This window comes from Amblyomma americanum, chromosome 6 (assembly GCF_052857255.1).
Source record: "Amblyomma americanum isolate KBUSLIRL-KWMA chromosome 6, ASM5285725v1, whole genome shotgun sequence".
In the NCBI taxonomy this organism is placed as follows: domain Eukaryota; kingdom Metazoa; phylum Arthropoda; class Arachnida; order Ixodida; family Ixodidae; genus Amblyomma; species Amblyomma americanum.
The window spans coordinates 9,018,285-9,029,651 of NC_135502.1; the positions used below are offsets into that span (position 1 = coordinate 9,018,285).

The 11,367-nt window shown below is 44.0% G+C and overlaps 2 protein-coding genes across 4 annotated transcripts in view; one reads left to right on the forward strand and one right to left on the reverse strand.

Moving 5' to 3' along the window:
- Positions 1–11,367, forward strand: part of LOC144136261 (acetylcholinesterase-like) — a 196,481-nt gene that overhangs the window by 49,634 nt on the left and 135,480 nt on the right. The gene's annotated exons all lie outside the window — the stretch shown is intronic.
- LOC144136264 (cytochrome P450 3A11-like) overlaps positions 759–11,367 on the reverse strand; it is a 22,148-nt gene continuing 11,539 nt past the window's right edge. Inside the window, exons 5-14 of the mRNA XM_077668470.1 lie at positions 10,098–10,214; positions 9,796–9,884; positions 7,984–8,129; positions 6,668–6,783; positions 6,453–6,597; positions 3,709–3,869; positions 3,279–3,370; positions 1,998–2,141; positions 1,709–1,871; positions 759–1,061 (exon numbers count right to left, since the gene is read on the reverse strand). Coding sequence (XP_077524596.1) covers positions 984–1,061; positions 1,709–1,871; positions 1,998–2,141; positions 3,279–3,370; positions 3,709–3,869; positions 6,453–6,597; positions 6,668–6,783; positions 7,984–8,129; positions 9,796–9,884; positions 10,098–10,214 — 1,251 coding nt within the window. The 3' untranslated portion in view covers positions 759–983. The remainder of the gene's footprint in view (positions 1,062–1,708; positions 1,872–1,997; positions 2,142–3,278; positions 3,371–3,708; positions 3,870–6,452; positions 6,598–6,667; positions 6,784–7,983; positions 8,130–9,795; positions 9,885–10,097; positions 10,215–11,367) is intronic.

The following is an 11,367-nucleotide window of genomic DNA, read 5'->3' on the forward strand; positions in this document are numbered from 1 at the left end:
ACTAAGTCTAATTAGGCCACTAAGACGGTCGTTCGTCGCTTGCTACTCTGGCCGTTTTAGAATTGCCTGTTTCATGCGTGTACACTTCGGCTTTATGTATTTTGCCATTTGTTGCTCTATGTATATGTTCCTCTATGACTGTGCACTTGCTCTATTGGTTTTTTTTACTTGCTTGAATGGGCCTCAGGAACCTCTGGAGCTCTCGTAAATACTGGCGAGGCCCATTTCCTGCATTGCACTGAGAAGGAACATTGATTAATTCATGAATCTCTCCATATCCACGCCACATCGCCAGACCGGTGCCGCCGCTTAAAGTGGCCTAGCACGACTGACAAGCTTTATTAACGCTTATCCCGGCACAGGAGAGCAGGAACCGCAGTCGTGGTGCGACAAATGGGCAGAGCAAATGGCCTCTGGCTCTCTCGAACTCGGCAGGACTTAGAGCAGCGAACCGGCAGGGCCAGTGGTATGTCTTTCGCTTCTCCGTCTCTTGTTAATTTCGTCACAATTGCCTCCACGACCAAATGAAATAAAACAAAATCGTATTTACCTAACATTGCTCTGCGTCTCTGCGGTTTAAGCACGCTTCGTGTGTTAGTACATAAGTTAGTCCATTTCTGTCTTTCCGTGTCACTGGGCATTTAGAACAACCACCGACCTGTGGCGCCTGAAGTGTCTTTCTTTTGGAGACGAACTCTTTATTTCGATTTATTTCAGTACAGAGGTGACATTTTAGCGCTCGAATTTTGAAAAGAAGATTCATTTTGATGTGGGCATTTATTATATCATGAGCTACATTTTTTCTAAATCTTATTACATTATACAGTTAGAGGAATCTGCGCACAACATCTCGCACTGCGATGCGAGTTCTCTTCGGGCAACTGGACGTCTTCCATCGAAGGCGTTCAGCCGTTCATGGCAAAGTCCATTCGGGTTAGCTAGACGCGGATTACGAAAACCTAGAACATAAAAAGTTGATCCCGTTAGTCCCGCTTTCTGATTCCAAGTGTGACGTCTTTGGCGGTGAGTACGCTGAACCCATTCTGGAACTGTAGGGGTACCTGCGTGAAAGAACCACGAGATATGTTTTCCGCTTGAAATACAGCTCATTATAATCTTCAAAACTACACAAACAACGAAAAACATTGCAAGGGTGTTTCGATAGGTTTGGCAAGCGTTCATTAACAAATAAAGCTTGACACAAATACAAACATATGGGTTGTCATCAGCACTTTTCTTGCAGCGAACGAAATACATGTCTACTAGAACACTAATATTAGTTACTGGTTAATATTAGTTACAAGATTCACCCCTAATTATCACTCGACGGTGCCTGATCAAACCTATCCATGAAAAAGGACACGCTGCCAAGTCTTCGAGGGCTACAAATCTGGCCATGCACTGTAAGTAATAAGCCAGCACCGCGCTACTTGAAAAAGAAGTACAGCTTTGTAAGTGCCTCCTCAACGAGTTTCCAGGAAAATGGTTATCTTGAACACTTGGTTTATCAGCGACTTTTTATGCTTTACGATCAGCCCTTGTGCTCGACCTTTCATGGTCTTTTGTTCTTTTACAGCGTTATATTTTTCTTTGACATATATTAGATTACAGCAATAAATGTATTAGTTGCTTGTAAGCGATGGCGATCGTTCTTGCGTAGTCCCTCTTCCTCTCGATCACAGTGAATGCCATGGGCATGCGTGCTTACCTTCGTTTTTTTTGTTCGAACCACCTTGACGTTGCGTAATGTGTAAAGCACGGAGAGTTTGACGGCCTGCAGTGCGAATCGCATGCCAATGCAGTTGCGCGGCCCGGCGCCGAAGGGCAGGTACGTGTACGGCTGGATGGAGGGCATGTTCTCGTCACTGAACCTGCGAAAAGCGTATGAGGCCGTTCACTCGTAAGCTTCTTTGCACTAGCCACTGCGAACCTATTGGGCAGTTAGTGCAGGACAAATCACAAATTAGAGCAAGAAGACACAGACGGTATTAGCTTGCCTTTCAGGGTCGAACGTGTATGGGTCCGGGAAGTATTCGGGGTCGTGGTGCATTGAGTAAACTGGGATCCCAATGAGTTCTCCTTTCTTCACCTTCACCCCCGTGTCACCCAGAACGTAGTCTTCAAGCGGGGATCGCTCAATCCTGTGAAAGAAAATGCCGCACAGTGGCGCTTTCTGGATACAGCTGATAATGCCCGCCTTTAACTGGTTGCTTTCTGACCTGACACCCCTATAGAAGGTAATTTATTTACATTTTAGTCCTTTCATTCCTGTTTTTCGGTATTTTGCTTCCTTACTGCCAGACTGCCATTTCTCAGCATGATGCGCTGGCGGTGCATAACCAAATTCAAGCGCGCAATCGGATCATGCAGTCATGGCGGCGTGAACGAATGACATGAACTTTTTTCAAGAGCGTTAGCTCTTACTAATTACGTTTGGAGATTTCGTGGTGTCTGTTAACAACCTGATATCACAGCGCCATCTGTGGCAGTAACTAGAAAACAGCATACCTCGCATGGTGACTTGTATCGCCATCTACAGTACCATTGTAGAAACAACCACCTGCCACGTGCCAATGATGACGTCTCGGTACAATATAATGGATAGGCGTGGAACTATGTGAGAATTACGTCAGGGGACGAAACGGCGGAGAGTTTTGGTTCCTCAAATCTAAGATGGCGGCCATTAATATTGGTTGTGCCCTCCCATTCCTTCCCCCCTCACCCCCAAAAAATATCCTACAACGGGAGGAAAACTCTCCCGTTACGGGACCGCTTTATGTTTATACATTCTATCCATTATATATGCTCCGACCCCAACAGGCACCCATCTGGAGACAGTTGTGTAGGCAAATAAAACCCTATGGGCTGTGGTATAGAAACAAACCACAATTAAATAGTTAAACATTGTATACATGCAATTTCTAATTGAAGCATTACAATATCGCGCCGGAAGCCGAATTCTAGGCCCACCTTGACCCCCCAAACGAAGGAACCTCCGTTTGGGACGTATCTTGACGGGATGTTAATTGGACAACGGGCGCGTTCTTCTTCGCTTTCTTCGTCTAATAAACCAAACAGATAACGCTCGTTACTTCAACGTCTTCCAGACGGTGGCGGCCTTTTTTTTTTTCTGCCGCCAATGTAGAAAGGTCGTTCATCTTACGACTGGTTTCTTTTCTATGGGCCGGAAGTTAGGAGCCAATCATGAGACCTTATGTGAGTGCACAAGCTACACTTTTACACCGTGTTTGAGGTATAAAATTCGACGAAAACGGTACCTCGTAGCAGGCGGGTACATCCGTAGAGACTCCGAGACAACGCAGTGAAGGTACTTAAGCTTCGTGATCACATCCAGGCTGGGGTGCTCTCCCTGGAAAAAATATGGGGTTGGCGAGGGGGGAGGGGGGAATAAAATTGCATTTATACACGATAAACCTGATTATCCTGTCAGGACTTAATCTTGTTATTTTATTGTGCAAAATTTTACTTGTCTAGTTATTGTTCTTGATCCACGACAGCCCCTTGTTAGTGGTCGCTTTCGTTCAATACTACGCTGTACTAGAGGACCATAAAACCTAGGTACTTCTCAACTTGCACAACTGACATGCACAACTTGGTACATGCAGCCCTTTCATCTTCATCACCACACGCTGCACAGATCATGTAGTCTTGAGACGAAAAAAAAATATGGAGGCTCGAACTACGTACGTGGACCCTGAAACACTCGTCCACTTCTTCTCTGAGCTTCTCCTGTGCTTCTGGGTGAACCGCGAGCAGGTAGAGGGTGTACGAAATCACTGTGGAGGTCGTGTCCTGACCAGCCAGGAAGAAGAGCACGCATTGCGCCATTGCTTCGTCCTCAGTCAACGCTGCAAAACGTACACCCCGACGGTGTTAGAGACATGGAGCTGACTGCCCCCATCGCGCCAGCTTGATGTAGATTTCTGAGCTCTGGCTGCGTCTGGCCGCAAATGTGAACAGCATACTGAGGCAGTGAATACATTTTCCGCGCTGCTCCCACTCTTTCATGCTACCGCAGCCTATTATCTCCCAAAGTTTCGCAGAGCTGCTGTCCGCCACCCGCTACTGCGTTGAGCGTCGGTGGCGATGTTGTAAGCGCAGGAGCTCCGTAAGGGGAAAATCGAAGGGAGGAGGACAAGGCCGAAATCAGATGAGGACAAAGCGTGATGCGCATGGTAGGCCTCAGACATTGCTGGCACATAACCCCCTACGGGGGAGTGGCCAAGACACAGGCAGTTAATTGCTAGATACAGCAATGTTTTGACGGGTAAAGGAGTGGTAATAGTATGTAGGATGATAGATTGGAAGACGCAAGGACAGGGGTCCTGTTAACTTGGAGATTGAAGACGGGACAATGGCTTAATGTGCATAATAGTATACAATGCCTGTAATGTTTCAATGTCGAACTGACTGAGAGCGGGAAAAAGATATTAGAATGGGAGTCGCTGCGTTTCTTGAAGAAAATTTTGCACAGCAGAGCGCACACTCCTGTAGCTTCGTCCAAGCAAAGAAGCGCCAATGGAAAGAACAACCGCGGAGGACACAGGCGAGCCCAGTTGATGAAATGGAATTTGCAAAAGACGCTTCCTCAAATGAGAGAAGCGGCGGCAGAACAGCAGGAAGATCCCCAGGTGGTCGAAATTATTCCGGAGCCCTCCACTACGGCACCTTTCTTCATTTCTTCTTTCACTCCCTCCTTTATCCCTTCCCTTACGGCGCAGTCCAGGTGTCGAACGATATATGAGACAGATACTGCGCCATTTCCTTTTCTCAAATACCTATTATTATTATTATTATTATTATTATTATTATTATTATTATTATTATTATTATTATTATTATTATTATTATTATTATTATTATTATTATTATTATTATTATTATTATTATTATTATTATTATTATTATTATTATTATTATTATTATTATTATTATTATTATTATTATTATTGGACCGCGCCTAACTAAAAGACATCACGATGAGAAAGGTCGGCCGTGCACTTTGGTGGCAGCAGTTGTTGCTCTTCGATGACAGGCCTTTTAGTCTATGAAGTGAGCAGTGCCGGCAACGCAAGGCCAACCATGCAAAACTGCATAATCACATTTATAAGAGGCCCCGGTCATGATAACTGCACAAACCCGACTGCAATTCGAATTTCTTAAAGGTTGTTTATGACCATCGATATGGATTGAGTGGCGGCTAATGTTGAATACTCGAAGATAAGGAAGAGGACACCGTTGAAGGAGCTAAGAGGTGGAGATTAGGAATAAATCCCTAGAGGTGCATGTAGCTCGGACTGGACAGATGCCGCCCCGCAATTGGCGTCTGCCAGTGACGACTTGAGCCACATCCGCCTGTCTGCGTAGCGCTTGCAATCGGTTACGAAAAGCAACATAGCACACCTGTAGCGTTGTACATTCTTGTTGGCAAGAATCGCGATGTTTGACAGTTTTCTTTTGTTTTGCGCGGAAAACAACATTTAGCTTTTCCCGCAGTTCAAGAAAGCGAATGAGATGGTGTACTCGTGCGGATTCAGGCAAGAAACAAGGACGTTGTCCACCTCTCGCCACGTACCTATACTACCACATAAGGACATCATGATGTGAGACAAGAAACAAATGTTAGGAAGAAGCTTGGTAAATGTGAGGAACAGGTTATTCTGGAGAAAACGTATAAATGAAACTTCATTGTGTGGCTGGCAAATAATAGTTTAGCATCGGCTAATATATGTAGTTTACCACCCTTCTTTTCAGCCTCATGTTCGCACTGAAGACTCAAACGCGAATACGGTCACACGAAATTGCAAAGCAACACATAACATTCAGATTTCTTTTGAAATCTCGAAAACCATGAAATATCATCACTGTTTTCGCGGCATGAAGTTCAGCTTTCTAAAATATCTCTTATTTGCGGAGGCAACTGCAAAACATTGTAATATACTGTTCTGAATATTGATGAGAATGGTTCAAACATTTGTAGCAGAATCTTGCTTTTAAGGTTTGTTTGCGCTCGCATCGAGTAGTTACGAATGTTATAGAAAACCAACACATTAGGTTTTTTGACAATAAATAGCAGAAAATTGCAAGCCTCCGAGAGGAGGTTCTGTGGATATATATAGATTGTTAATCTGCATTGTTACATGATGCGAAAAACTCCGTTCATGGACTACCTCACGGTAAAAAATACGCTTCTCCAGAATATCTGGATATGAGCAAGAACAGTTTTAAACTTCATACGTTTTAGTTTCGTATGAGCGAGCTTTTGAGGGCATGACACAGAGCTTCCTTCAGACACCTCCTCTTTGCAGGAAATTGCAGCGTATTTTATTCAATTTATTACTCACGACTGCCATCCTACCTGTCTCAGAGGAGCTAATATTAAGAGCTAGTGTACTGCTTGCAAATAAGGAACAGAACGACAGCAGACATACTCTTGTCCGACGAGAAGGTTGTGTCTGGCTTCAAGTCTGAACCAAGATTGAAGAGCTGATTGTCACGTTCGGTGGCATTCTCAGTAACAGTTTGCAGTTTTCCCTCCTTTGCATCCATCATCAGCTGCAGAAAGTCTTCGTGGCGCTAACGAAGAGAAGGCACCAGTTGCCAATTAACATGATTATCTCTGCGAAATCAGGGGGCGCTTACTTACAGACTGCTTATCTTGCCGGCCCTTGATGATGTTCTGGCATATTTGCTTGAAGTACAGAAAGATTTCACTGTTGAATGGTCGAAGCTTAAGCATTTTCGCGATGGCTGGAAACATGACTGTAAAGAACACAGAAAACAGCGTTTGAGCTCAGGGCGGAGTAATCACGAATGCTTTAAAATAAATCGCTTAACCATTGCATAATGCTCAATGCACGCGTTTTTACCTGCACAAGATAAACCAGACTTCAAACTTTCCTATCACAATGGTCGTGATCTCTGATATAAAAAAAAAACTACAAAACATTTCTAACTCTCTATTGGACCAGTGCTACTGCTATATTCATAATTTTAAACAGCTGTTTTAACAGACCAAATGTTAAGGCGCCAAGATGCCAAATTCTGAGCGTCGACTAACTCACATTGGCAAGTAACTTTAATTCTGGAGTTTGTGAATTTAGGCTACCTTTGGTACTTTAAAGTACGCTGTCATCTCACTGCAAATTAGGACCATTATTGCAATGACTGCCACGAAGGAGGTCGCTGCAGGCTTACTAAATTTCGAAATGTTAAAAAGCTACAGCCATTCGTGAGATCATCCTGAACAATTTGCGTCGCAGGTATTGGGACATGCACACAAAGAACGCCGTAAGCTATGCGAACGTGATGCTCGGATAAATGATGTTTCCTTCACGTGGAGAAAGAGAGAAGTAGTAGAGGAAAGGCAGAGAGGTTAACCAGTAAAATGGCATTGTAACAAACTGACAGTGGCGAATATATACGCTGGGCTTCAACGCCGTACAATGTAGCCCGTGCTTGCACTCATCATTCCGAAATCAACTGTCAGTGGCCAGTAGACCCACTTAACGAGATCAGAGGTGGTCTCCGGTGGTGACTGCGTCTTTAGCTTGCGGGCCTCGAGTTAACGACGGGTTCGATTCGTTATATTCTAGGCCAACGCACTAGCTTAATTATTCAGGAGAGGTACGAGTTGGCAACCATTTCCACGTTACAATTCATGGTTACATATAGCACACAAGCAGTGCTTACGGAGTTTTTTTTTTTTCGTGCAAGATTCAAAAGAAGCACATAAAAGCAAGAAATTTTAACAATTGTAGCAAAATCGCCCAAGTTCACTGAATTGCGTTAGGCGCATTCCATAGCCCCTCAACAACTTTAATAGCAAACATGGCTTCAAAGCCCGCATTTAGAAATCTTGTACCGATCAAACCTTCCATTCAAGCAAAGTATTCTCCGACAGGAGGCGCTTTGTGCGCCTCAGCGCGAAGGCAGAAGAAGCGGACATAGTGCACGACTTACAAAACACAAAAAGCCGTGGTGTCAGGCGTCCTGAGAAAGCCTGCCTTGATCTCGTAACGAACTCGTTCGTCTGGTCTGAGTGAGAGTCCAGCCGAGTAGCGAATGCGCACCGCGCAATCACATCAAGCGCGTAGTTTCCAAAGAACCTGCGTACCAAAAAACGAAATGAATGATAAAACAAAGCATTTTGAGGCGACACTGCAAGATATCACGAAGACGATTGCACTCAGTTGCTCCAGTGTAGCGCTTCGATTGGTCTAGCTTTATACTTGTAACTATATCGCTTGGTGCCAATTTCATGCCATTATGCGAAAACCAACAATAATGCAAGTTTATGCAAGTTTATGCAACATCACCCACGTGTACTCTTTAAACTCAGTCAATATTTCACGAGTACTAACGTATCGTTACCTCGGTGTCCTAATCTCAAGCAATCTAAATTGGTCCGAGCATATCATTAAACTGGTCGCTGAGTGCTCCAAAACACTGGGCTTTATTCGAAGAACATTATCGTTGTCGCCTCCGGCCGTCCGTAAACTGGCATATGAAACTTTCGTACGATCCAAACACGAATACGCATGCGCACTCTGGTGTCCACATCAAACTTACCTCATCAAATCTTTAGAATGTGTGCAGAACCGCGCCGCTCGCTTAATATCTTCAAAATACGACTACAAAATCAGTATCAGAAGTATGAAATCATCACTGGATCTCCGCTCACTGGTCTTTCACCGCAATATATCACGACTATGCCTCTTTCACAAGATATTCTACCATTTCACGCATCTGCACCAATCTTTTCTTCACCCACCAGCACGTTCACCTCGAAGCTTATTCAATAGCTTAAGTATACAGCGCCTGCATGGATCAACATCTGATTTTAATAAACGATTTCTACCAATTGCAATACAGGAATGAAATGAATTGCCAGGTACTACTGTCATGAAAAGTGACCCTGTAAATTCAAAGACCGGTTACTGTCTGTCTTTGAACATTAACTTTGTCTATATTTATTTTCTCGCCCTTAGTTTGATGTGCTTGAGCAACTCGTCTATAAATCTTCTCTACTCGATTAATTTTTTGTAACTTTTAATTCTGTTCTCATTTGATGTTACTGATTTATATTCGTTGTCCTAATTGCCCTCATTGTATATATATATATATATATATATATATATATATATATATATATATATATATATATATATATATATATATATATATATATATATATTAGATTTTTACTAGGTTTTACTAGATTTTTAGTAAAGCACATGATCTGCAGACAACCATCTTCATCCGATCTGGGCATTTGCAATTTTCATAGCTACAATTCAGACAAAAGGGCATACAAATCCAGTAGCACCCCTGCAGCGCCAAATCTCTGCTTGGTAAGCAGACCCCTAGTTCCCATCCACGCGGAGTCCTGCCACTTCAGAGGGGCCCCGTCCCACTCCACGGTTCGTCAGTGAACCCTTTCCGCCTCAGTATCGATCATCGACTGTAGTGTGCATAGATGTTCGTGTTTATGATCTCTCTCGGTTCAGTAAATTTTTTCTGTCAAAATGAGAGTGGCCGCCGCGTTACATTTTTTTTTAATTACGCTTCCTGTAAATGGTAAGTTGTTCTTTTATAACTGCGCGGGAAGTCCAGGAAACTTAAGTGTTACGTAAAAGCAGCGAGAACTTTTATACGTTTACATTTCCAAAATAAAAAAAAATTTTCTTTCTCCACCAAACCTCTCTTGACCTTGAGTGTTTTAGCCATCATGTGCATTTCGCGCGACTCGGCAATGAATACGTGGAAACTTACTGCTTTATGTCAATGTCCTCCTCATTTGACGCCGCCTTCTTCAGATGTTCCGCTGTTGTCACTGCGCAATCCTCAATCAACGAGTTCATCTGCGTTTGTAAGTCGGTGCAAAACATGTCACAAGACCTCATGAAGCATTGTTCTTGCCTGCAACTCTTGTGGCACTTTCATTTTGGGTTGCTTTTATGAATACGTAGTTTTAAACTTTAAGCTACTGGTAGTGTCACGTTCTTTCCAGCAGCTCGTTGCTATCACCTCCTCGCGTGTCTGTTTACAAAATGTGACAAATACAACATTCGTACCTTTCGTAGCTTTCCGGTTGAGAACGCTGGACTCGCAGCCGGTCGAATCTTCCGCCATCGGTCCACGGGAGTGATGCTCATCATATTGTCCAGCAGAGGATCGTAGAATGTGAATTGCTGTGAAATGCGGAAATGCGAGTAAGGAGCACTACTACTCACCGGTCATATTCCATCGTGAAAGCGAACTCTTGCGAATGCCGGCGCAGGCCATCCTCTCGTGCCTGCGCACTCGCTTGGGACACAATAACCCCACACGGAGTAGAAGATAATGCCACAGCGACTAGCCGGCTTCATACGTTGACCGGTCCTCCAGCCGCACGACGTGACAACCCTCATTAGTCTTCTACAAACTATATCTACGAGCTCAAGCACGCCCAAGTAAACTCCAACAAGGCCCTTGTTAATTAACGGAGACAATGAGGACAGATCTGCTGAACACCTTTCTGACTGCGTTTTCCTCTTGTTAAAAATATTTTTCCTAGCCCGGTAATTTTCCAGAATTGTCTCAGGGAGCATTCATGAACAAAAAAAGGGACTCGGCACAAAAGGAAATACAGATACAAAGCAGTTGAAAGCAATAAATTCCACCAGCGCAGTTGTAGCCAATGGCTATATGAACGCAACTTCTACACTCCTCCCCATGGCCCTTTCGAAAGCCGAGCACAGACGGAAGGAGGAAGATGTTAGCAGCGGAGTGTGCCTGGAAGGAGGCGGGATGGGAGGGGGGGGAGGGGGCTGGGAGAGAGGATATGTTGCTACCTTCACTTTATTCATGGAGGATTTACACAACGGGAGTCTTAACATAAGTGCGAAGGAAATTACGATATTTTCCTCCACGCTGGCAAAGAATCATCATTTCACGGGTGAATGGAAGTTGTGACGAAGTAACATTTATTTAGTACAAGCACTGGCGGTAAGCCTGCATGGCGAGAAATAATTTAGGAGAAGAATAAGATTGGGTTATGGTGCATTTGGTAGGCACTCACAGGAAAAGTAACGTACACAAGCGATGTACCCTACCAGTGCTCATTTACGTAGCCGGAAATTGGAGGCTAATGAAAAAGCGCGAAATGAAACTAAGGCAGCGCAGTGTGTTACGAAAAAATAAATGATACAGGTAGCGTCTAGAGATGGCAAGAAGTCTGTAGATGCGAGCAGAAAGTCGTATCGATGATACCCTAACTGAATTCGTGTGGTCTAAACACGTCTTGGCAGGATATTCCTTTTGATTTTGGCAGGACATCTCCAACTGCAAGCGGGTGCCTATCGA